Source organism: Eptesicus fuscus, chromosome 12, assembly GCF_027574615.1.
Source record: "Eptesicus fuscus isolate TK198812 chromosome 12, DD_ASM_mEF_20220401, whole genome shotgun sequence".
NCBI classification, from domain to species: domain Eukaryota; kingdom Metazoa; phylum Chordata; class Mammalia; order Chiroptera; family Vespertilionidae; genus Eptesicus; species Eptesicus fuscus.
Genome location: NC_072484.1, coordinates 3,378,925 through 3,405,470, shown reverse-complemented (window position 1 = coordinate 3,405,470; position 26,546 = coordinate 3,378,925). Strand labels below are relative to the sequence as shown.

The 26,546-nt window shown below is 53.6% G+C and overlaps 1 protein-coding gene across 1 annotated transcript; it reads left to right on the top strand.

Annotated features, from left to right (window-relative positions):
- Positions 1–940: 940 nt before the first annotated feature.
- On the top strand, positions 941–21,097 carry EDN3 (endothelin 3). Its single transcript, XM_008160526.3, has 5 exons — positions 941–1,304; positions 1,923–2,169; positions 17,526–17,699; positions 17,903–17,983; positions 20,166–21,097. The coding sequence occupies exons 1-5, from the start codon at positions 1,253–1,255 to the stop codon at positions 20,200–20,202; spliced, it is 591 nt and encodes a 196-aa protein (XP_008158748.2). The 5' UTR covers positions 941–1,252; the 3' UTR covers positions 20,203–21,097.
- The last annotated feature ends 5,449 nt before the right edge of the window (positions 21,098–26,546 follow it).

Below are 26,546 nucleotides of genomic sequence, written 5' to 3'. Positions count from 1 at the left end.
GCTGTGTCCTGGGTTCCCCCGGGAGGCCCCCTCCAATCCAATCCAAGCAGATAGGGTAGGCAGTGGCGGGGAGGGAACTGCCCGATGACATTGGGAGCGCTGCCCCTCCTTATGGTCCTTCCCTCTGGTCAGGGAACGCTGCTAAGGAGGGACTCTAAGGGCTTCTTGGTGTCCTCAGGAGTCAGCATCCAGGGCCTCATCCATGGGAAGCATTCATTCATCCATTCACCCACAAATCTTTCGTGACTACTTGCTGCGTGCCCAGGGACAGGTCTCAGCACAGAAGGCCTTGGTAAAGAACAAAATAGACCAGCCCTCCTGTTCTGGGCACGCTTCATGCCGAAGACAGGTCCCGGGTGGGCTGAGAGAGCAGCCAGCACAGGACTCCGAAGGAGGGGACTTGCCCCTCTCCGAAGCCACCCCTCTGTGCAGGGTCCATAAGCAAGTCCAGGCCACCCTGGACCGCTAACCCTGCCTGGTTGACTTTGCTCCCAGCCAGTGCCCACACCCACTGGCTCTGAGCTCCTGGGAGAGGCAGGGAGACAAGCCAGTGCCCTGAGTCACGAGTGTAAAGTACGGCCAGGGCCTTGGCAGGCAGGCCTTGTGCAAGGACGGTAAGGTGTCATTAGGTGACAGTGAGACAAGTCGCTTTCCCTTAGCCCCTGCGGTGAACGATAGCGGCCTTTCTGCGCACCCTTCTGTCTTGCCTATTCCTTCGGGGTGGGAGCTGCAAGTCCTGGGGCAGCAGAGCAGCGAGCAGAGGCAGTGTGAATGCGAGTGTGTGCCCGTGTCTGTGTGTCTGTGTGTGAGTGTGTGTGTGTGTGTTCGCGTGGCCTCCCAGCAGCTGTCCCGGCCCACACCCCACTGCACCCGCCTGCGCACCGCCCCCATCCCTTGCCGGGCTGGGTGCGCTGCGGGGCTGCTGTGCTCGGCGCTTCCTCAGCGCTAGGAGACCCCCGGAGCGCCCGGGTTCAAAGGCCCCGCGCGCAGCTCCAGCCCTCTGGGGGGCGGGGAGGCGAGGGGGTGGTGCGGGAGCCAGAAAAGCCTGAGCCCACAGCCGGCCGCCCTGCGCAGGGATGGGCAGCGTGCTCTGAAGTTTGTGACCGCTGCAGCCAGCTCCTGGTGGGAGCGGGGACCAGCAAGTGAGAGGCCCTCCTCAAACCCCACAGCTGGAGGGTGAGGCCCGAGAGCCCTTCTGGGGCCACAGGAGTGCGTCCTCCAGGCCCGGTGCTCCCGCGCCTGATCGGGGTTCATGGAGCTGGAGCTGTGGCTACTCTTCGGGCTCACAGTGACCTCCGCTGCAGGTAAAAGCGGGGCGGGGCGGGGCGCCTCTTCTGGCGCGAGCGCACACAAAAGGACGCTGGGGCTGGGGGGCGCGGGGAAGGGTGCATTGCGGGGAGCAGCCTTTTGCCTGGGCTCGCCATCCCTGGAAGCTCCTGGGGGGAGGTTGGGGGCAGAAGCGGGAGCACAGACTACCCCAGGGGCTCTGGAGGTTGCATGTAGCCCATGCACAGACTGGAGACCGGTGGCCTGATCCGCCTCCACCAGTTTTTCATTAAATTGGAACTTTTCAAACAGTTTGCAATCCCTTCAGAAACTGCAAAATGATTGCAAAGTTTTGAGAAAGCGTGCAAAATGCTTGCAAGTTTCCAGTGGGTGCAAATAGCTTGCAGACTTTGCAGAAAGTGAAAATAGCTTGCAAGCTGGAGTACACACATAGTTTGAGAACTTTTCGGAAACTGGGCACATAGTTTGCAAACTTTTCAGAACATTTGGCATTGCTTGGAGACTTTCTGGAAAGTGCAACTAGCTTGCAAACTTTGCAGACAATTTGGGGGTCTTCCCCAGCCAGGATTTTGGAAGCGGAGGCAGGGGGGCATCACTCGCAGGAGCTCAGGGGCCCCTCAATCTGCCTCTTTCAGGATTGGTGCCTGGCGCCCAGCCTGCAGCCAGATCGGAGGGGGGCATCGAGACTGTGGCCAGGACTGCAGCGCAGGGCCCAAGTCCCCGGAGCCCTGGGCGGGAGCAGGGACCAGGTTGGTTTGGGGAGCAGGTGGCCAAGGGGGGCCCTGCACGCCGCCGAGCCAGACGCTGCACGTGTTTCACCTACAAGGACAAGGAGTGCGTCTACTATTGCCACCTGGACATCATCTGGATCAACACCCCTGAGTGAGTGAGCCCTGGGGGTGGCGACGTGCCTGCGGGGGTAAGGGGGGCTTTCCTGTGCCAAGCCACAGCTTCACATCCCAGAGGACCTGGTCCCACCCCGGCCCCGTCAGCCCAGAGACTCTTGCTGGGTCTCCTGCCAGCCCAGTCCCATCTGTGGGTCAGGGTGTGACCCGCATCCCCTGGGAGGGCCTGGCCCGGGAGAAACCCAACCCCAGAGTTTCTGCTCCAGTGGGAGGGGAGCCCCCTCCCAGTGACATGAGCCAGCCAGAGGGATTGGATACCTGAGAAGTCCCTCTGAGGCGAGGAAGCCCCGAAAGTATCTCCTGCCCCAGGGGCTGCGGGGCCATCCCCCCTCCTGACCCTGTTGGGCTCCAAGGAGTTTCACATTCCTTGAGAGCAGCCTGTCCTCAGGGAACAGGGAACTGGGGGAGGGGAGTGAGGGGTGGGGGGCTGAGGGGTGGAGGGTGTTGGCAGGGTTGGCAGGGCCTGTGGAACCTGCCGTTCAGGGTGAGATTCCCCAGGTTCCTTTCCTCTTAGGGGTGGAGGGCGGAGGGGCCCTCCCACGGGCTGCCTCCTGGGGCCCACTGCACCCACTGCTGCAGACTGCCTCCCTGCTCCCCTCCAGGCCCGAAGGACTCTCTGGGTCCTGGGTCTGCCCTCCGTGAAGCGGACCCTCGCCCAGGCCATGGGCAGTGCTCTGCTGGGAGGGGATGCTGGCTTCCCGCTCGCTCCCTCAGGGCAGAGGACCTGGTTTCTCCCGGGCCAGGCCCTCCCAGGGGATGCGGGTCACACCCTGACCTACAGACGGGACTGGGCTGGCAGGAGACCCAGCAAGAGCTGAAGCTTCGTCCTGCAGCGGAGAGGGCTGGGCCTTGCCTTCCTGGTCTCTTAAATCTGGTGCGTTTCATACCCTGCGTGGTCTTGGGATCTCTCAGGACTCCCAGCACCCTGCTAGGGCTTCTTCTAGTAGCTGCTGTGAACGGGAACCCTGGGCCGAAAGGCAGCACGGTTTCCTCCATCCCAAGCCAATTCACCTCTGAGCAACCGGGCGACACCTCGAATGGGCTTACTTGCCACCTTGCTCCGTGGACTCCTGGAGAAAGAAGTGCAGAGCAGGGTGAGCCCAGGGATCGGCTGTCTTTCAAACCAGGCGGCTTTACAGCGAGCCCTCTCACGGCATCTGGGATAGACATGGAAGTCACCCGTTATGCCAGAATGGCAGACAGGGCAGCTCACCCAGCACCTGGGCTCAGGCACAGGTTCCGGGGCACAGAAGGATCCACCCTCGGTTTGATGCTCTCTTGTTGTCGTCTTGAACTTCTTAATTCTTTCTGAACCAGAGGGTCCATGCTTGCATTTCATCCTGGGCCCCGCAAGTCACATAGCCCTTCCTGATGCTGAATGGGCTTGCCGGGCTGCGTGTGCTCAGGCTCCTACACACAGGCAGTCCGCAGCAGGGAGGATGGCAGCCACCCTGTTAGCTTCCCTTTGAGGGGCTCCTAGACCAGGCTGCCATCGATTGCCTTCTGCCCTCGGAGAGTGGTCAGGGTCACCTTTTCTTATAGCCCCATCGCCCTGACACTTGCCATGCTTCTGATCCTCCTGGCATTGCGATCTGACCAAATGAGCGTCTCAGAACCCAGCACTCAGGGCAGTCAACCGAGGGGCTGAGTCTTGCCTTGGCAAGTATCCCAAGCTGTGGATTCATCTAGAAGGAGAAAGAAGGAAGCCCCCTGAGTTAGGGGCAGGGGGCCTGGGGTAAAGGGGAGCAGGAGGGAGGAGGAGAGAATTCGGAGACCACATGGGTCCTCTGTCTGTTCCCAAGCCCCCAGCTGATTGCTGACATGCATCGGAGGCTCGGCCACCCCCTGCCCTCTGTGGGAACCCTGGCCCTTCGTTTCGAGTGGCTTGCATGCTGAGGCGAAGCCTGGATCTCTGACTTTCCCCAGGACAGCCAACGTGCTGACTTTCCCTCGCAGTGTGATTTACACCTTCCTCTCCCCTGACCCGGCCCGTTTTAAACACTAGGAGAGGGATTAAATACGGTGTTTGGGCATCCGTCCCGTGAACTACTCGAGTAACAAAAATGACAATAGCCAGACTTGAGCAGTTTGAAGTTAGATCAGCAAAATTATCTTTATAAGGAAGATTTTTCCAGATGGTCTTTCTCTTTTCCTCCTTTCTTTCTTTCCTGCTTTCCTCCCTCCCTCCTTTATTCTTCCTTCCTTCCCCAAACTATTCCTCGATATGTAGATCGGTCCATTTGTTATCTTTAAACCCGGGATGGGAACCTTTTTCCTGCCAAGGGCCATTTGGGTATTTATGACTATCATTCGAGGGCCATACAAAATTATCAACTTAAAAATTAGCCTGCTCGATTTGGCCAAAGATTTAATGAACTCACCCCTATGCTCTGGCAGGCCCAGACCAAGTGATTTCAGGGCCTTGTGTGGCCGGTGGTCCGGATGCTCCCCACTCTGCCTTAAATTATCTGACGAGTTGCAATGTGTGGAAACGGGCTGTAGGGACAGGGAACGTGGGTTTGGAGAAATGAATCGGAAAAGTCACTCAGTCACACTGAAGGAGCAGCAGTGACACAGCGAGGTCTTCTCCAGGCCTCTGCCATCACAGCCCCACGTCTCACTCTTGGCTGCCACCCCCTCTTCTTTATCAGACCCTCCTGGTGTCTCAGAACTCCTCCAGGGTGTGATTTCCTCCCTGTCCCAGCTTCTGGCTGCTCCAAGAACCCAGAGCATCTTGATCCTCATGCTTAAGTAAGAGTCTTGAACTTGTGATTCTCAGCTTTGGCTGTCTTTCCTCTTACCGCTCATTCAGTTGGCAGCAGAGATGGATCAGCCATCTCCTTTATTCAGGAAGGAAGTCTGCAGGGGTGCAGGCTTGCTGTGAGTGTAGTCCTCCACGCCACAGTTAAGGACCTAAACGCCTACTTAGCAGGAGGATGCTGGGGTTTGTGCTGAGATCTGCTCTGCATCTTGTGTGGAGAGCTGACGTCCGGTTCAGGCCTGAGAGACCCGTTACTCCCTGACTATCTTCTGGGTGTAAGATCCGAGGTTCTCTGGTTCTCCCAGGTTTTCCCACACACTCAGCTCTTCCGGACCTCACTGGGTCAGCCCTCTCCGCCAGCACGCGGCCCACACGAGAGCTCCGGCCAAGTCCTGCTGGTGCTTCCCTGGCTTTGCTGTCGCTGAGTTTCTGGTGTGCACGGCTTTCTCCCAGAAATAAGGCTTCTTGCTCCAGGGGCATGGATGCTCCCCACACGCCCGCACCTCCCTGCGGACCGGTGTGGGAGTAGGGATTTTCCCAGTGATGGTGCGCCTAGCTTCCATCGTATCCTTCAGAAGGTCCGTGGCCCCCAAAGAGGAACCCAGGTTGTCCGGCATCTGCCCTTCTTGTCCCTGTTGGAGGCAGCTGAGATGGTCTGATTTTCATGACTTTCCTTGGCCACTCACCCAGCTGGAGAGTGGAGCTAGCCCATCGAATGGCTGATGGAGCTTCAGGACACCCAGCAGGATCCACTGTGTTCCTCCCCACTTTGTTCCCAAGAATGGAGGGGACCTGCCATCTGTTAATCCCTCCTAGGACACAATGAGGGGAGCATCGCAATGCTACAACAGTGACTGGGGTTTTCAAAGCTCCAAGCCACATGGGCAGGCGAGTAGGAATGAATTTATAAAAAGAGCAGAGCAGAGTGGTATAAGTCATGACTGTGCTGGACAACTGGGGATGCACAGACCCTCAGGGGAGGCCCCAGCCCCCGGAGCTCTGACTCACACGTGGCCTGGGGGTGCTACCCTCTCGCTGCAGCCCCTGGGGGGTGCAGACACCAGTTGGGCTCTAGGATAGGCCACCTCAGCTGCTCCAAAGCCTGCCATGCTGACTCAGCCCAACAGGAATGGCCTTCGTTTGGGGGTCTTTTTCTTCCCAAAGAAGTAGAGTAAAAAAGAATAATCGTAATAAGTAACAATTCAACAGATTCACCTGTGCCCCTGTGTTGTCTAAGAAGTGTGTCAACATGTTCCCAAGAAGGGACCTTCCAAACTGTAGGCCATCCCGGTGGAATGGAAGGACCTGGAACCCCAGCCTCCTGCTGACATGAGGTCAGCCGTGCACCCACTGTGTGATTTCAGGGACCCAGTAACAGTCACCCCACGGTGAGCCAGGACAGGATACTGTTGCTGGAGATATCAGAGGGACAGTGTTTCTGGCCGTCGTGATAATCACGGCAATGCAGATGGTGATGGTGGCAGCGTCGACGTTGACTGTGATGCCTACGAGGAAAGGTGCGTGAGGATGGCATGAGAAAGTCCCTGGGACAGGCTCAGACAGTGTCTGGAATGTAGTGAGCACTCAGCACCTGGAAGATATGACTATACAACCTCTGTGCCGGGCCCGGGGCCAGCCTGCCAGATCCCACTCTGGTTGGAGGACGCCAGTGAGTAGAAAGTTCTTTCTCAAGTACCACTGAGGTTGGCCTCCTTGGACCATCCAACCATGGTCTTGCCCAGCCTCCTAGAGGGCTCAGTGGGAGGCCTGTTAGCATCCGATTTGCATACAGAGCCTGGGAAAGGCGTGCCAGGCTGCTGAACTGATAAGCAGCTTGATAGGGATGCTGGTGGCCAAAGGTTGTTCCGGGCTCGCTGAGATCTGGTCCCACCCTGTGTGTCCCTCCTTCCTTGTTTTCTGTTGCTTCCTGCTCACCTGGGGACATACTGGAGTGTTTGTGGAAGGAGACCTGGTGTTCTCTGAAGCCACGGGCCTGGGTTCCCCCTGCTAATGGGGAGGCGGGCAGTGACTGGGGTCTGGCATTGCAGGCAAATTTGAATGACCTGTTGAGAGCCCTTTTGCTAAAGCCTTGCACTGAGATCTTGGTCGGGTCTGTCTGCATTCTTATGCTCCCAGCTGGCTAGTCCAGCAGAGCAAACGTGATGCCTTGTGATATGCTGACTGAGGACCTCATGGCCCTGAGGCCCTCGTTTCCAGGGTCACCAGCACTGCCCAGGACCTGAAGTGTGGGCCACCAGGAAGCGGTCCCACGGAATACTATGGGCATCTGTTTGTGAAAAATGATAAATAAATAAGGATGCGTAAGAGAAGATGATGCCGGCCAGGCTGAGAATGATCTTGAACTCATGCCTGACTGATGGTGGTTTTATTTTATACGTTTTTCCCTCCCATTCCTTCGTTTCTGTCTCCTCCTTGGAAATCTAGTACATATTTAGATCCTGATTTTGAGTTCGAGTAGTATATCTCTTAGAACATTTTGTGGCAAAACCTGTCTTTAAAATGTGAGGGCCTTGGGGCTACATTTCAGAGTTTGCTACGGAGGTCCGCTCACACCATGACCTTTCTGCTGGGGTCACTCAGCCTGAAAGCCCCCTTTTCTGCCCCAGAGGTGTCTCAGTAGGTGAGGGGCTGTGCAGGTGCGAAGCCAGGCTTAGTTGAAAGGTAGCTGATCCCTGCTCGATAAGAAAGAGTGGCTCGAGGCTGAGCTGTTTCATTTGCACTCAGAAAACGTGGTACAAAGAGGTTGTGACCCTGCGTGACCCCAGAGGGCAATTTAGATTTCTGTGAGATGAAAGGGACGTGCAGCTCAGAACTTGGACTTAAATCTGGAGGCAGATGAAAGGCTGTGGCATCTCTGGTGGGTTTATTCCTGCAAGAATTTAAAACAAAGGACCCAGGGAGGCAAACAGTGCTTTCCTGGAGGAGGCCCCGCGGCTGTGCAGGTTATCCCTGCGGCTGTGCGGGTCTGTGCGGGTTATCCCTCTGGCTCTGGGTCCTGCACTGGACAGGAGCACCTCAGCGCATCCCGGAGCCTGGAGCGGCCCCTCCCTCCTGCAGGTGCCCGGGAACCACCGCTCAGCTTCTGAGCACCGGAGGCTGCTTCATACGAGGCAATGACCTGCTGTCCTTCTGTGTCATGCTTCGTATGCAAATGGAGTTCTTTAAAATGAGGCGCACACACACACACAGACACGCAGGCACACACACTTTCTCACTATTTTGAATAGGATCCAATTTTATTTTAGAAACTAAATCCAGGTAGTGGCTGCAATCTGGATGAGCGGCTGGCCCAGACAGTGCCTGGGGTGCTGCCAGCTCCTGCTCATCTATGAAGCGCCCCGGAATGGACAAGCAGGATGGGGTGTCCAGTTGCCAAGAGCTCTTGGAGAACTCGGCCGTGGGAGGCCCGGAGGCCCAGACCTCGGGCTTTGCTGGCCTCGGGGCCGACGCAGCAGCGGCCTGGATGAACAGGAGCTCTCGAGCAGGGCGGCGGGGCCCTGGGCCCTGGCCAGTCATTTCAAAAGCGGAAACATCCATTTCAGGAGGAAGGTGCGGAGGCCGGTGCCGTGGGGGCCGGGTTCTGTCTCAGCGATGGCACCAACGGCCACAATGGACAGCCTCGCCCTCGCCTGGGCAGCGTGAGCAGCTCTGCTGCAGGTCAGAAGCGAGCCAGGGAGCAGGCGGCGTGTGCGTGCCTTTTCGGGAGTTTTACAGCTCTGCTTTCCATGGGTTTCTTGCGGGGTTGAGAACAGGGTGAGGCGAGGGACTCTCTCTCGCTCTCTCTCAGGAGCAAACTAAGAAGATGCCAAAAAGTCAGCCGCAAAGAAATAAAAGTTACTGTATTGATTAGAAGAAAAAATCAAAATTAGTGCAGAACTTTCATGATAGATAAAATATCAACATTTTTCATAGCGGCAGCATCTGCGCTTTCCCGGCTTCCCTTAGCCGCCCCACCCTAATCCCGGTCCTGGCTCTTGTTTGGAGCTAAAGCGTGTGTCTCGTCAGGGACTCAAGTCTTAGTTGGAGACAGATGACCACTGGCTCAGCTACCAAAAGGACGTGACACCAACCGCGAGCTATTCCCCTGGGAGGACAGTGAGTGTCTGTGTCACCCTTGGTTGCGAGTGTTCCTAGGACTCGTATCTTCAGGGGAATCGCCTGGAAATGAGCAAGGGTGTCGGCTCACGCTTCCTGTGCATTACTGAAAGGGATGTGTGCGTTTTTGAAAAACCCCTCTGCAAACACCCCCGCCTTACAAACAATACCTGCTCCTTCTTTTACCCCGTCTGTTTCCACGGCTGGGAACTATTTCGGGCCCCATCTGTCTGCAGCTTTGCATAAAGTTATAATGAGGCCGTGCCAGACAGACGTGCCGTCTCATGCCTACACTGGACCTGGAATTCCTCAGGGTCACTGGGCCTGGGGGTGGAACTCCAGCCTGACTCGGGGGACACATTTGGGTTGTACCAGCGGGAGGGACCCCAGCTAATCTGGAGGGTTCTGTAGACATTGTCATTTCCCCAGGGATCAGAGCAGTTTGTGGCTTTAAATTTTTTTTGATCTGTAACACTTCAAAGTCCCACACTGCACAACAAACTCAGAAGGGTTTTTCCTTCGACCTCTATGCTTCCATTAACCGTCCCTCCGTGTGTGTGCCCCGCATTCGGGAAGACTGTGTCTGTGTCCCGGTGAGCGATGGATGATGCAGTCTGTGGCTTTGGGGTTATTGTTCAGCTCAGCTATATGGTAACAGGAGATGGAAGCTTTCTAAATACAGTTGTGGGGGTCCTGGGGACCTCTCATCTTGACGGGGACAGACACCCCACACTCGGTTATGGCTTTATTGAGGGGAGGAAGGGCGGGGCCAGCTCCGTGGTGGCGCTGTTGTGGAGGATGCTTAAGTGACAGTGAGGGCCTTTGAGAGTTTGGAGCTGGACGTCCTTTCCAGGGATCCAGCCCTTTCATCCCTCCAGCCCGTCGGAAGACGCTCACCCAGGGACTCTCAGGGAGCTGGTCTTCCATTTGGACCAGAAACCTGGGTCTGCGGGCCTGGTGAAGCCTCTGGTTTTGCCTCTGATGCCTCACTTGTCTGTGCAAACTGTTACTCCAGGCCCTGATGTGGCCTGAGGGGTGTCAAAAAGACACAGCTCCTCTGCTTCGCTTAACCTAGAGACCGTATTCTCTCCAGGAAAACCCTCGAAGATGGGCCAGGTGAGGACAGCAATAGTGGAACGCCAATAAATGAACCAAGAATTCTATAACTTGGGAGATTGGGCGTGGCCTAGAAGTCATGGGTAATTCAGACCTCATTCCTTCCTTCTTCCCATCCTTCCTTCCCTTTTTCTCCCTTCCTCTCCCTTCATCCCCTCCTTCCTTCCCTCCCTCGCCCCTTTTTCCCTTCCTTTCTTCCTTTCCTTTTCCTCCCTCCCTCCTTTCCTTCCATTCTTCCTTCCTTCCCTTCCCTTTCCTCCCTCCACCAGCTGTCCTGGATGCAGAGGTGAACAAGGTAGAAATGGTCTGTGATTCTGGGTGGACAGGGTCCAGCTGTGTCCATCCTGGGGACAAGAAGGAAGCCACCCCTGCGGTACAGGTACAGAAATGACCCCTGTTCTGGGTCTGTTGGTGGGGGTCAGTGCCCACTTTGAACATGGATATGATTCCGGTAAAATTCCCAAACAGTTAAGTCCAGCATAAACCCAAAAGTTGTTGTTGGTTGTTTTTTGTTTGTTTGTTTTGGGGGGATCCTTAAAAAAGTTAACCACTAACTCACAGCACATTGTTCACTATTTTGATATTTTCCGATATTTTTGGCTTTTTCAAGGGCTGAGTGGGGGTTGGATGAGTAGTCTGCCTTGAGGTCTTCCAACCTAAAAATTCTAGAATTTTCTGCAATGGAAGTAAAGCTACAAATGGCCAGTTCACTCTGTAGTGTCTGTGGGCAGAAAGCTTGGGTTATGTTATTCAGAAGCAGAGAGTGAGCATGTGTGTTGTCTGTTTGTGAAGCGAGGTCACGGAGGAGCTGTGTGTGCCGGCCTGCTTTCCTTTCCTGGTGGCTGGAAGGGTGCCGAATGGCTGTCTGGCATGAGGCCTAGCCCCAGCAGACTTCCACAGCCTCTGATGAGTGGACAATAAACACATTTGCTGGAGAATAAGACTTCGATGGTCAACCAAGTGTTGGGGGCCGGGTAGTATGCTTGCTTCCACCTGCGTAAAAGGCAGCCCGATCCAAACCAAACATTTCACAGTGGGCACACCTGGGAAGGAAGGACTCCAGCCAGCTGAGGGTGCTGAGCTTTGTTCTGATTCTGAACCACGTTGTGTGTGTGTTTTGTTGCAATGAAGGAAATCTCTTCTTGTCCCTGGCACCTGGGGAGAGCCTGGGTTTTGCTATTAAACCTAAGAGATGCTGGTTGCATCAATCTCAAGAAAGTGAGTTTCAGGCCAGCTAGAGGTCACTGGTCACAAGCAACAGAAACCTGGTCCAGCTAACACAGCTTAAAAGAAGTTGTTGGAAAGATGCCTGTCACCCACAGATGGGCGGAGAAGCAGCCCCAGGCTCAGAAGGGAGAGGTACCAGGACAGGACTGGGGGGTCCAGGGATGCAACTGAACAGCACTGAGTACTTTCTGATCTTGAGTTGCTCTCTACTCACTCGTCTTGGGAGAGAGAGGGTCCAATTGCCCCAAAAGGGTCACCTGGTGAGTTTTCAGGCAGGCAAAGGTTAGGCACAATGATTGACAGTCTCACCAAGACCTCACACAAAATGGAGGGGTAATTCCTGATGACAAAGAGAAGAGAAGAGGTTGTGACAGAAACAACCAAAGTCGGCCCCAGGCTGTAAAGAATCCTGGGCTTTTAAGTCCTTTGAGATGGGACTCCTATCTCGGAGCTTGTGTTGTCCTGTCTCCATGCAACTAAGCCCACTAGATGCTGGTTGAAGGGAATGGATGCTTCTATAGGCTGCTGACTGTTCAGCCACTTCCGATAGTGACTCTGTCTTGTCTTACTTTAGAACAAAATTCTTAGCCAGCTGTTCTTTCTGGTTAAGGTTAAATGATAGCAAACGAAGGCAATCCATACCTCCTTGCCCAGGAAGATATTGCTAAGCTCAAAGAGCAGGTAAGGGGTGCCTGCCAAGGAAGGAATTTAATAAAACCTGAAATTCAGGTGTAGTTAGAAAGTGCACTGGAGTCTGGAAGTTGTTACTCTGGGGATTGGTGAGAAGCGGTAATGACCGCTGGTGCCCAGCAGCTGTAGCTGCCTCCTGCCTGCCTGCCTCTCTGCCACCAGAAAACAGGCCACAGGACTACCGGCCCACAGCATCCTTCCTCCTGGGCAATATGTCCCCTGGACCCAAAGGAAAGGCTGCCTTTACTTCCCCTTTTCAGGAGGAAAAGTGACTGAAGGAGGTATTGGTCACCTTGACACTCTGCGTGTGATGTAAAAATGTTCTATATGTTGAGGAGAACTTGGAGTTTTTAAAATTGAAAACAACTCTATTTTTACAAATAGTACCAAGTGCTCATTTTGTCACTGTGTCATATGACTGTCTGGCTTTGCTTTACGGGACATCCCACTAGACGAGGGATTGAAAACTCAGATGTCCATGAGGGCCAGACACAAAAGTGAGCAAAGAAGGACAAGTGTAAAGCTACTGGGAGTGGTGGGGACTGGGGAAAAAATGGAGTGATAGAGTTCCAGATGATTGCCACATGTTGGAGTGGGGGGTTGGTGTTAGCATAACTTCAAGTCAATCAATTGAAGCTAGAAGTTGGGATGTTCATGTGAAATTTTCAGATTGAAGAACCCCTCTGCCAATTGAATGAAGCCCATAAAAATGCCAATTTACTGACCTCTGTACTAATTTAAGACTGTGTGGCCCTGCCCGGTTGTTCAGTGGTTAGAGCATTGGCACAAGGACCAAAGGGTCACAGGTTCAAGTCCCAGTCAAGGGCACATACCTGAGTTGCATGTTTGATCCCCAGCTCAGGTTGGGGTGCATGCAGGAGGCAACCAATCCATGTGTCTCTCTCACATTGATCTCTCTCTCTCTCTCTCTCTCTCTCTCTCTTCCCCTCCCTCCTTCCCTTCCACTCCCTCTAAAAACCAATAGAAAAGAATCATCCTCAGGTGAAGATAACAAAACAAAGACTTTGTGTGTACAAGGCCACTTGTCTGTCTTGTTCTCAGATATTCACTCAGAGTCTAGCCAGGGCCTGCTTATCAAAAGACACTTGGCAGTGACTTGTTGAATGCCATTCAGTATGAGGCTGAAAAGTGGGTTTTTGAGGGAGTGACAGTTTGATGACTTCCCTGAGACTTTGGAATTTGGCTAGTGAAGCTCCTTGTGTTGCCTCTGTGACTATCGGTATCTTTCCTTTAAAATTCTGATCAGAAAGATGGAGATCATTAATTCATTTATGAAAAGACAGCACTGAATTTAAAAACAGAATCTTAAAAAAATAAAGGAAGTCAGCTTCCCTTATTTAAAAAGTTCTTGCAGGGAGAAAGAAAATGTTTTCAGTATGATGCGGCAGATAAAGAATGAATACGGGAGATTTCGAAGGTTAATATTTAATAACGTTTATATGTGACATTTGGGGAAAAGTGGCGAAGAAGGAGCACGGTGATAAATAAGACTCCGACATCACCATCACCGAGCAAATAACGAATGTTCTGACTATGTACGTTGGGGGGCGATTTATCACATAAAGACACCGCAGGAGACATTGCATCTGCAAGTGTGCTGGAGGGCTGTCTTGTTTTGTCTAAGAGCATCTGGGTTCATCTCATCCGCTTGTCTTTAGTATGGAGCTCTGAGTTATCACCGAAACACTCACAGATTGAAGAGCTGCCTACCTTGATTAAGAACTGCATTCTCCAAACCAATTGGGCTAAAACAATTGGGCAGAGAGTAAAAAGTCAAAGGTTCTCAGCCGTGTTAACTGCATTTTCCTGGTTCCACCATTAGGTCTTTCCAATTCACCGTTCAAAAACCAGCAAACGCCAAAGAGCGGCCAGACAACTGAATACAAGTGCTTATCAGACAGGCCGTGTGGGATGATGGGCCAGCCAAGAGGAAGGGTGGCAAAGAATGGCAGCGCTGTGCCAAATGGCTCTCCAGTTCTTTGCTACCCTTACCTCTCTTTACTGCTTAGTCACATACCTCAAATGCAGGCTTGGCAGAGGGGATATTTCTGCCTGATGCAACTGACTTGAATTCACAGACCAATAAGCAACAAGAGTAGCTAACACTGCCTTACTGGTAACTCCTGGTAAGTATTTCCCACGCAGTGACAGGTCTCAGCCAATGTGTCCCACAACCCTTTTGTAGATCAGGAAACTGTGGACAGGGTGGAGTGACCATCATGTAAGTGTTTTACAACATAATGATGGAGTTAACAGATAACCTTTCTCTGCACTCTGTGTACCTTGCACATACCTGTGTGTGCTGGCTTGTAATGTTTCCTTCACCTGCTTTCACGCTCCAGTAGCATGTGAACTCCTGAAGGCACAGACATGCATATGCCTTTCTATATCTCAAAAACACTTAGAATGATACTGGGTATTTCTCTCCCTCCCTCCCTCCCTCCCTCCCTCCCTCCCTCCCTATATATATATAATGCTTGGTTAATGTTGGAGTTCTTTGTAGTGGAATTTTGTAGTTATTGAACATTTTAGGTTGGAAAGAATCTTGAGTTGTTGGACTAGATTATCTCACAATTAGTTACCAGCTGCTCAACCAGGGGCCTCCGTTTGTCCAACCTGGTGCTAAGTTGATGGAAGATACAAAAGAAGAAGACCTGCCTCCTACTTGTGAGGAGCTGGCGATCCACTCTTAGAGCTGGTCGAGCATGACCCTGCCCTGGTCCCTACGGGCTCGAGGGCTGCCTCTGCCCCTACTCTGGCCATGTCTGCACCCCCCCTGCAAGGAGTCTGTGGGACTAAAGCTCACATACTGTCCCTTCTAGACCATGTCCCATATTCAGGATCCTGGATTCTCCTACCCAAATATCCCCAGGTCCACCTCCAGGATTCGACCCCCAGGGACAGAACAGGGCTCTGGGTTATATCCCGAGGCCTACAGAGTGGCCAAGGGGCATCGGCTGGCAAGGTGAGGGGTAGCTGGAGCTTGGGGTGCATCCCATGGGGGTGGATGAGCCCCCTGGCGGTGGGATGGAGCAGCATGAAGAGAAGGTGCTGAATCTCCTTAGTCTGCCATCTTTCAACACAAACTCCAAGGACCCTTGGAGCTCTAAATTCAAGACTGATCTTGCTAGGCGTTTTGGGGCCATATTTGTTCAGGTACAAGGAGACAACAGTCTTATTTAAGAGCTTATCAGATGGATTTACAACCAGTCAGTTTTGTACCTGTGGGAGGCAGGCTCCATGGAACTGGAACTCCCATTAGGGTGGGTCCCAGGTCGGCCAGCAGAGCGCACACATCAAACACCTGTGCTGGGAGCAGGTTCCGCCTCTCCCTGTGGGAAAGGACGGAGTCCTGCCCTAACCCTTTGCATGCTAGCTCTTTGCCCTTGGCGGCTGGTAGAGCGCCTAGCGTCTCTCTATTAACAAAGACCGCATTGCCCGCTTCTTACCGGAAACACCCAGAGTTTTCAAGGAGGTTGTGGCGCTCCACACACGGAAAGGCATGATCGGCTGAGGGCAATTCCGGAACAGAGGTCTTGCTGTCGATGGGAAAGTGGGAGCTTTGTTTTTCCTTGTGTGTGACTTTCACCAGGAAAGGGGGACTGGGCTTAATGTCAGCACCGGGAGATTTAATGTGGCCCCATGACTGGAAAAATGCACCTCGAACCAAACCCTGCCTCACAACAGTGTCTGCATTGTCTGGCCCCCCCCGCCCCCCCCCCATTTCCCATTCCTCAAGAAAAATATTGTGTTTTTCTTGCAAAGGTGACGCTCAGAACAGGACCGGACCCCGCCTGCTTTCTCCAGCCGGTGAGCTCAGACTGCTCCGCGCTGGGCCAGCCTCGGTCGGAGGGAAAGCCGCCACGGGGGACAGATAATACTTGGTGGCGCTCCGCAGCCTAGCCCAGCGGGGAGGAAGTGGGGTCCAGGCGTCAGGTCACGATGGGCCACCCCTCACTTTGCCTCACCATCCCAACAAGGCTCCATGGCATGTGTTTCAAATTAAAGTAAATTCAATTCGATTTGACTTGGACAGTGGGGAGAGGACGTCAGATGCCCCTTTGAGGTGGATGATTGGTGAGACTCTGGGGGGGTCTCAGAAACCAAGGCGGTTCGTGTTGGGGACTGGCAGGAAAACTGAGACTTATTGGAAAAGTGACTTTGGCCACATAAGTTTCCTCTCCTTATTGGTAGTTTATCCTCTGAATCTTGTTCAATGGCCCTAATGAGTCCCGAAGGGTATGGGACATGGTCTAGAAGGGACAGTATGTGAGCTTTAGTCCCACAGACTCCTTTGAACATCCCCCGGCGCTGCCTGAGCCCGGCCTGCCCTGCAGCGGACACGGTGGAGGCGCTCGCTCGAGCGTACGCGGTCTAACCCTTATTGTTCTGAATGGCACGGGTACCTCCTCCCGCTCCAACCGTAACCGAAACTGGTAAACAGTTTCAGGCTTTTTCTTCTTGGGCCTTTTCCCAAGGCGGGTCCTGTCATCGCCGCCCTCACAGGCACGAAGGGGCCTCTGAAGTTTGTCTCTTGAGGCAGCGACGTTCGAGGCCAGGATGCATCTCTACGGCCATATTTGCATGGTTGTTGTCCGGTCAGTGCCGGCTGCAAGGCTGGCGTGGGCACTGAAGAAACTCGAGGACAGCCCTAGCCGGTTTGGCTCGGTGGATAGAGCGTCAGCCTGCAGACCAAAGGGTCCCGGGTTCGATTCTGGTCAAGGGCATGGACCCTCGTCGGGGCTCGTGCAGGAGGCAACCAATCAATGTGTTTCTCTCACATCGATATTTTTCTCTGTCTCTCCCTCTCTCTTCCACTCTCTCTAAAAATCAATGGAAAAATCTTCGGGTGAGGAATGAATGAATGGATGGATGGATGAATAAATAAATAGATAGATGATAGATAGATAGATAGATAGATAGATAGATAGATAGATAGATTCCAGGACAGGCGGGTGGTGCCAGGCTGCGGGTTAGGAAAGTGTCACTTTGGGATCATTGGGCCCAGCATGCGGGTCAATGGGAAGGTCTGTGCTGGGGTTTGGGTGGGGAAGGAAACTAGAACTACCCAGCAAAGGCGGTGACTAGGAAAGACCGAAGGGTCCATGTGCTAACTAACACGAGGCATCTGCTCCCCCCTACTGCCCCTCCCCCCAGCCTGGCTGCAGGAGGGTGTGGAGATGTCCTCCTCTAGCTCCCTGGCCCTGCTCACCTCTCCATCCGGGGCCCCAGCACACTTTCTGGGGGCTGAGCGGTAATAAGGGGTGAACAGTCCATTCAGAAGCATCCTCAGACCCAAAGGGCAGGGGCCGGGTGTGGACCCTGGGCCCCGGGACATCGCCAGGCCGCACGGCTCGTGCGTCCCGCCGGGACCCGGACCCGGACTGCTCTGTGCTTTGCAGACAGACTGTGCCCTATGGACTGTCCAGCTACCGAGGACACGCCCGCGGCAGGAGGTCCACAGCGCCGTTTCCGCAGAGCCCACAGCCCTCGAAGTGGACGCTGCGCTGTGCTTGTGCGGCGAGCCACGACCCCGCCTGTGAGCGTTTCTGCACCGGAACCCTGGCTGTCAGCAGGTACGGCACCCCGTCTAGTTGAACCATTCCCAGGTGTCAGTGGTCCTGGGGCAGGTGAGGCCGGGTCACCTGGCTGGAGTGCAGGGGGTGGGCGTGCCCTGACTGCGGTCCGCCTGCTGGGAAGAGGAAGTTATAACTTGACTCTGAAAAACCAGCCACAAGGAAATGCAGGTGGCTTCATTAAACCAGCTCTCTCCCCACAGGAACTCAGGGGCCGAAGAAGAACTGGACCAAGGAGAGGCAGTGCTGGCCGGCGGGGTGGACAGAGGCCCGCATCCGAGGAGGTGACGCTGCTTTCCCAGGCGTCGCACCTTCGAGGGCACATGGAGGGGGGGTGGCATCTGGCCTGCGAGGCGGCCAGTGGGAACCTCACTGCACATGGGGTGCCCCATATCAGGCAGGCAGGGTGCCTTTGGTAAGTCGTCTCTGGGGACAGAGCAGGCCAGGGCTGTGGACAGCCACTCCTTGCCCTGCCCCTGGCCAGCCTGCCCTGCACCTTAGAAGCTGACCCCTGGCATCCCTTGTGGCATCAACACAGTGATGTCCAGCCCTGGAGCTCACTGGACCCGGCAAAGCAAGCCGACCGCTGCCTCTCGGAGCCCTTGCCCATCTCCCCGGGCCCACACAACCCAAGGTCTCACAGAAAAACACAAACAAAACATTTATATATATATTGCTTTTAGAGAGGAAAGGAGGAGAGAGATGGAAACATCACTGATGAGAGAGAATCATTGATCGGCTGCCTCCTGCATGCCCCACACTGGAGATGGAGCTCGCAACCCGGGCATGTGCCCTGATCGGGAATCAAACCATGACCTCCTGGTTCATAGGTCAATGCTCAGCCACTGAGCCATGCCAGCTGGGCAAAACAAAACATTTCATACTTTTCAGCCACTGCCTCAGGATAGAGGTGAAGTACGTGGTTCCCCAAATTCCTTTTATTTTATTATATTTTGTACCCCCTCGTCTTTTTCATCTGAGATCCTCAGGGTTTCCTGCAGCCAAACTGGATGTATGTGTCAATCTGCCAGATGACCCACCCACACGGCTGCAATGGGTGGTAATTCATGTTCCTGGGAACAGCCTGGAGGTGGCTTGGGTTCCTACAGGGACTGATCAAGGGGAGATTAAACCATGCTCGGTATCCAGGAGGCTTTCCAAATTGGTGGCAGATCGCTCCTCGTGGCCCAGAGAGGGATCTGTCAGCATTCATAATGAAAGTGGAGAGGGAGGCGGGGGGCCGAGGCAGCAGAGAGAGGTCCCTGGGGAGCATGAGTCAGGCCCCAGCTGGTCCTGTTTTGCCTCTTTATTCTTTCTTCTCTTCTCTTCCTCGCTCCAGACCCAAACTCCTCTTGGCAAGGGAGGGATGTGATTAAAGCCATCCATCCATTGCATCATTTATACATCCCCTCACGCATTTGCTCAGCAAAGAATTGTTGAGCACCTGCGACACCCCGGGCACTGTTCTTGATGCTGGGGACACAGCAGGGAACAAGGCAAAGAGTCTGCCTTCATGGAGCTTAAATAGTGGGGAAAGCAGACGGCAAACAAATACGTAAAGTACTGAGTGAGATGCGTGCAGGAGACCCGGGGACCAGGACGGGGAGAGGAAGTGTGGGGGCAGGTAGCCATTTGGGTTGTGTAGACAAGGGCACTGGCACGAAGACCTGAAGGAAAAGAGGGGGTGAACCAGAGGGATGAGCGAGGGAGGGGATTTCAGGCAGGGAACAATAAGTGCAAAGGTCCTGGGGTAGGAATGTGTGGGTGTGTTCAAGGACACACAGGACCCTGCACAGGAAAAGCATGGCTTTGCCTTTGCTGCTTTGTGGCACGGTATCCACCAAGGTCTGGAAAGCTCCTGGAAGAAGCTTCACTGGGGCAGAAAAAGTCTTTCCTTATAAACCAGGGCCCCTGCTTTCTTGTAAGACTTGAGTTAGTAGCCGAAACCGGTTTGGCTCAGTGGATAGAGCGTCGGCCTGTGGACTCAAGAGTCCCAGGTTCGATTCTGGTCAAGGGCATGTACCTTGGTTGCGGGCACATCCCCAGTAGGGGGTGTGCAGGAGGCAGCTGATCGGATGTTTCTCTCTCATTGATGTTTCTAACTATCCCTCTCTCTTCCTCTCTGTAAAAAATCAATAAAATATATTTAAAAAAAAACAAAAACTTGAGTTAGTAATCCCCAGATTCACATTGTCAGAGGGGAGGCTGCGCTGTCCTGCGCTTGTGCTAATCAAAGAGGGAACTAGGCTGGGAGAGCTGCTGGCAGCAGTGCCTGCTGGTGTGAAAGTCACACCTTCCTCCGTGTGTGGCAGGCTCTGAAATTGCCGAGAAGCACTGGCGAGGAGGATCGGTTCAAAACGGGGAAACAGCTAGACCTGGGGTGGGGAGAAGTTGCCTTTTTTTAGCCAGTAAAGAGACCTTCTGTAACACTCTTCCTTTTTCTTTTGCCCCCTTTCTCCAAGATAGGTTGAAGTCCAGGACAGACAGACAGAGCCGTCTTTAGACCTCCGCCATCACAGGCTAGCCCGGCGTGGGCCCTGCCTCCGCCTGCCACTCTGCCTGCTGCCTCTGGAGCCCTCCCAGGAGGCCTGCCCAGCCTGTGTTAGGAAGCCTCAGTTCCTGCCCCCCCATGGTTCACATTTCTGCCTCTTTGAGGACAAAGAATGAGTTCTGCCTGGGGGAGAAAACCCACCCAGAGGGTCCTCACCTAAACAGTACACCCTTCCCCAAGAATCCCCCATCCAACAGCCCAGTTTCCCTCCTGGGGACAGTGATCCCAGATGTGCCCGGGGCCGGCACCCTCCGTGGCCTTCCTGCTGGAGAGGGTTTGGAGAGGTCTGGCACATTGGAAAGCTTTCGACTTGACTCCTCTTGGCGAGTCAGTAACTCCAAGGTAACCCTTCGCAGGTAAACACATGTCCATCTCGTAGCTGCTGCCGCACACTTGGATCCCAATGTAGAGCAGGGTGGTAGCTGTGCGCCGGCCCCAGGAGGGGCTGCTGTAGATGCAGTCCTAGCTGCACAGGACTCGAGGAGTTAGAGGCTTATAAGACTTAGGCAGACATGTTCAGCTGTGCTTGAAGAAGAAGAAGGAAATGAAGAAGGAAAAGAAAACAGGAGCCTTGATGTTTGTGACAAGGAGAGACTGGTTAGCTGGGAGGTGCGGCCTCGGGAGGAGCAGCAGTGTGCGCCATGAACTTGTTTGCAGGAAGCTGCTGGAAGAGCTGCCCCGGGTCAAGGCCGTTAAGTGAATCCCGTATTTGCTTTCATGAATGAATGTGGGTCTTGAGGAAATGGCTTCAAAATAAGCCCCGAACACAAACTATTTGTAAATTATGTAAATTCCTATTTATCTGTATGATTGGGAACAACTAGGAATTGTGACGTGCCCCCCTCACTCCCCAAGGTCCCCCCCGCCCCCCCCCCCCCGGTCTTGTTCAGCTGCGTGGTCCCAGCCAGGCTGAAGTGACTGCGTCTGAGCCTGTGATAGGGGGTGAGCTCATCCGGGGGCCAGGCCACCTGCTTCCCCTCCACGGCAGACTGGCATTGGGGTGTGTGCTGAGGTCTCGACATGGGGGAGTTTAGGGTGATGAATGACAGTGTTGGCCTTGACCAGATGTTAATTCTCTCTGAGCGCCCTAAGTTCTGACAGGTGTGAAGGTGAATGTCTATCCCCAGGAAATGGAGGACGGTGTGCTGGCAGGCTCCCGGATAGTCTAGAGAAGCAATTATTTATTGTGAAGCTCTTCTCTCCTCCGAGTGCTTTATGCGGCTGTTCAAAAGGAAGCTGCTCTACATAGAGAGATTTTACATTGTGTTCTGAACCCAAGCTCATGTTCCTTGGAGTTTGAATTACATTTTTAAAATGCATACTCACTGTTTGGCTCGGTGGCAAGACTATCTCGGCGAGAATTCCATGCATTGTGCTAAACTCACGAAATACCGCCGAATGCATAATAAAAAGGTCTCAATGTTTCCTCAGATTTGTGGGTTTTTCTCGCTGGTGTTACATGCCGGCTGTGCATCAGCGTTCCCTGGACCCGGGGAGGACGGAGGCTGTTAGCGTTCAGGAAGTAGACTCCATCTAAAATCAAATTTGGAGCCAGAAGAGCGAGGGGCTGCTTGACTCCTAAGGCAGGAGAAGGGTTAGGGGACCAGCCGAGGGAAATAGGCTTTCCAGGTGGCCGGGGGGAGACAGTGTGGGGAAAGAGCCGGCTGCTCCCCCTGGCACCGCCGTTCACCTCATAGGATGCGGGGCCTCTGTCCTGGGCCCATGCGGACCGGCAGGTCCAGGACAGGCCCCAGAGCAAACAGCCGCGGCCAGCAGCCCGGGGCCGACCCCTTCCCCTTTCAGGGGCATTTTGTTGCGCTCTGCTGCTCACAGTTCTTGAGGATTAGTAGCCAGGAGTGACCACATTTTACCTGATCTTCTCTACCAATTGCAATGTTCTTAAGCCTTCAAGACTTAGAAGACATCTCTGGGAGTTGGGAGTGTCAGGAAAGAGGGGGTTTTCGTCATTTTAGCCTGTCCCCCCCCCTTCTCCTTCCCCCCTCCCTCCCTCTTTCTCTTTTTCCTTTCTTTTCAGTCAACAACCAGAGACCATCAGAGGCAGGGAACTGGACAAAGAGGCCCAGCTAAAGAGCAGAGAGGAATGCAGTATTCTGAGTGGGTTTCATCACATTGAATCTGAGAAAACCCAAGAGCCTCTTGGTTTAATTGAACTCATTTTAGGGGAGTTTGACTTTGATGAACTGATGGAGATGGGCACTAATTTCTTCTGCAGGAGGTGAAGCTGCACAAGGAGCTGCCCGTGTTTACCGAAGGCCTGGTCAGGGCCTGGGACCCTGGAGCCTACAGACCCCACAGACCCCGAGGCAAGGGAGGGAGCTAGCTGGGCAGGAATCTGGTCCCAGACGTGCTGGCGTTTCTGGGATCTGGGTGGAGGCCAGAGGGGAGTCCATGGAGCTGCGAGCAGGACCGGCAACAGGATTTGCAGGGCTCCGTGCAGAAAGCAAACGCAGGGCTCCTGGCTCAAAAGTACTGAGGATTTCAAGATGGTGACAGCACAGCACTGAACCAAACATGGGCCCGCTGAGCACGAGGCCCTCACCTGCCCAGGCTGCACCCTGAGAGCCCCAGCAGAAGGGGCTGTTGAGTCTAGAGACCTGGCTTTGCCACCAAATCCCTGAGGGGAACAGGCCTTCAACTGAGCCTCAATGTCACCACTTACAAAAAGGCGGGGTAAGACCGCCTTGCCTACCCCACAGCTCCGTCCAGAGGTCAAATGGAAAGAAACGATGGGACCCAGCAAACGTGTTAAAACCCTGAAGGCAGAGGCACAGCCTTCCACTCTGCAAAGTTTGCCTCGAAGTAGTCACCAGCTCCTATTGTTACTAAAAGTTTTGCATGGAAGCACATCTTTGAACTTAGAATGTTCCTCAAAGTAATAGAATTTGATTTATCAAAATTGTCAGGATAATTACTTTTTACCCCAGAAGACAGGTATTCTCTAAATCCCAAAATTCTTTTATATGACTCTTAAGTATCTCAACGCTTAAGAGAGATCAAGTCACCTGTTATTCAGACCATTATAAACCCACGGGCCCTGCAGTCACTGAATATGCAATTCCTTTATTCTTTGCTGGCAGGAGCGCTCAGAATTGTCGGGATCTGAGTGGTTTTCAGTGCAGGGAAATTGTGAGAACCAGGAACTGTCAGGGACCCGAATGAATGAAGGCAGCGCCCTGTGCGAGGCACGCCTCATTCATCCTTCCAGAACAATGCAGCACTGAGCGAGTGACAAGAGGTGGGGGGATAAATGGGAGAGGCAGAGGCATTAAAACTTCATGTCAGAGAGAAAGCATCTCATGGGACAGAGGAGGTGTTTAATGAACATGAAATTGCCGCCTCCACTCTGTTCCTTCCTCTTTCTCTTCTCCTTCCTCCCCTTCCCCGTTTCTTCCCCCGTCTCCACCAAAGTGAAGCTGCTTCATGTCTATTCCTATGGAGGTACATGGTTGTCAAGGGCCGGCAGGGCCGAGTCGGGCTCCCGGTGTTGGCAGGCCTTGCGCCTCCGTAAGAGCACAGATCCTTCTCAGGGCTCCTGCTGTGCTGGGGGGCACAGTGCTCCTCCTCCTGGGGGGCACTCACCTCGTTGTCTCCCTTTCTCCCTCCCTGTGACCCTCAAGACAAATGTCCCCTTTGGTTACCCTGGCATTGGGTGTGCACAGCCCAGAAAGAGGATGGAGGTGGTACGCTTGCCTGATTCAAGATGAAAGCTACAAGCACCTTAGACCGAGGGAAGTCCTACCCCTCCTTGCCTCTGCCCACCCTGCTCCAGGTCATCATATTATTGCTTCCTGGTCTATCCTCCCACTGTCTCATCGTGAAAACACAGGGACATACAAACACGCAGTCCTGCTCCTCGAGTTCTCATGCAGAGGCCGGCATACTGCACCGCGCGATCGTTTCCGGTGCCGCTTTTACTAGCGCACCAAATGTGCATTTGGTTTCCTGAGCAACAAATATATGCCATTTTTCTACACCCATTCTCTGACACCGGCCAGGTGGCCAACGACTCAATGCAGTTTGGGCTCCACCCGGTGAGCCTCAGATCCACCAGTGAAGGGCTCCATCCCACAGGACTGCCCCTCTGCTGACGCCAGCCCATCGGCCCGGCTGACTGCAAATGTATCAGTTCCCCCAACCCTTGCCCCTGATCAGGTTGGATAACTCGCTGGAATGACTCACAGACCTCAGGAAAGTTCTCTTGTTTCTGATTTTAGCTTTATTATAAAGGCCACAGCTCAGGAACAGCCAAGTGGAAGAGAAGCAGAGAGCAGGTTACTGGGGGAGGGGGCGTCAAAGTGGCCAGACCTTCCATGCCCTCTCCAAGCCCACCGCCTGCTCAGCACATTAATCTACTCACCAATCTAGAAATTCCCAAGCCCCATTAGGGGTTTTTATCAAGATTTCATTACAAACATCATTGATTAAACAGCTGGCTACTGGTGATTGATGTGTAAGGGCCCCAGACTCAGTCATCTTATTAGCATACAAAAGACAATCAATTCTGAAGGTTTTAGGTTCTTTGGGCCAAGAATTGGGGCCAAAGACCCACTATTGATTTTTTATTACACCATAAACCCACACTTTTTTGTGTCTCGCTTTTTAAAAAAATTTCTTTACTAGATCTGGGAGATGAGTGTGGCGTGGTGTACGCATCTTGGCCCACTGATGGCAATTGGATGGCTTTCAATATTTTGTTGTGACAAAGAAGATGAAGAATAACCTCACAATTGCCAATTCATATGTGTGTGGGTCTATCTGTAGGATAGATCCCTAGTGAGATTGCTGTGTTAAAGGGTAAATACTTCCCTATTTTGGGTAGATATTATCAAACTTCAGGAATGTATTCTTATTACCCCATCTTTAGATAAGTAACCTAGTTGAGGCTCGAAAGATGAAGCAATTTTCACAAAGTGACCCAGCCAATGAGGTAAAAATGACCACGACTGATTTAGGAGACAGGAGGAGTGATGGACGGGAACGGGAAGTGCTGGGGTAGCGCAGGTGAGGAAGCTCAGCAGCTGGACCACCGTACCAAACAGCAAGTGGAGTGAGGGCCGGTTTGGAGGGAGTGGGAGCCACTGAGGGCTGTGGATCATCTCCCCCTGCCCACGTGCTCCTGGAGGGGAGTGACCCCTTGTCGGAACTGTGACGTCATTGGGAAGGAGCGTGGAGCGTTCAGACCAGCCCCTTTTTCTTTTTGCTCACCGTGGAGTGCGTCCCGCACAGGACTCGGTCAGAGCGGACCACGTGCTTGCTCATCGGATGACCCCCATCTCCCAAAAATCGCCTTTGCATCTTTTTACCAAGAGGAGAATCTTACCTCAGTGAGAATGCAAAGACAAGCTCCATGTGCGTGTGTGCCAGTATTTGGGGTTGTCTATAAAGCCCATTCTTTGAAAATAGCCCCCCACCCCAGGGTAGATCTCCGGGGCCAAGTGTATAGCATAGGACCCCACTGCTCTGGTCAGATCGGCTGGACCAGGGCTGGGTGCCTCAGCAAGCTGTCGCCAGGAGTGAGAAGTGGGTGGTGCGAGTGAGGTGATCGAGCTGGAGGTTTTGTGCCTTGTCCCTGGAGCGTTGCGGAAAGCGGCCTTGAACAGAGGGACAAGGAAGCTCACCCCTTGTGAGCTCACCTCTCTTCCTTGGGAGAGAGACAAGACAGCAAGCAGCCTCGTTCTTGGTGACGTTTTGTCTCTGGTTTAACTTCTGAGGACTGGCTTACGTTAAACTTGGATTTCATGCAATAATGCATTTTCCTCTCCAATAATGCAAAATCCCCCCAGTTCCTGAGCTCATGTAACGGGGTAAAAATTCTCATGGGAACACCCTCCTCTAACTTACCAAAGAGAATCCAGTCATGACCAGCTTTTATTGCCTCAAGTCCAAGGAGAAAGAAAGAGCTTTGTCCTCAGCTGCTCCTGTACAAGTCCTGGCTCCATTGTGATTGGGCCGACCTGGGTCACATGTCCATCCCCAAACCAACCACTGGGCTGGAGGATACAGTGCAAGGACCGGCCTGGGCTCTGATGCTCACTCAGCTCTTGGACCGAAGGAAGTTTCCACGATCTTTCCAGAAGAAGGGAAACTGGGTGAGGGGCTAATAAACCCACAAGGGCCTATTGCAGGTGCCTGGGAACCCAAGGCCCCGACGAAGACACCAGACCTGTCTTGAATGAAGTGATGTAAGTGCTCCTTCCAAGAGAAACCATGATTTCCGTCAGTTTCCAGCCTGTCACTCCGAAACGCATCTCGACAGGCTTATTCAGCGCCTTCTC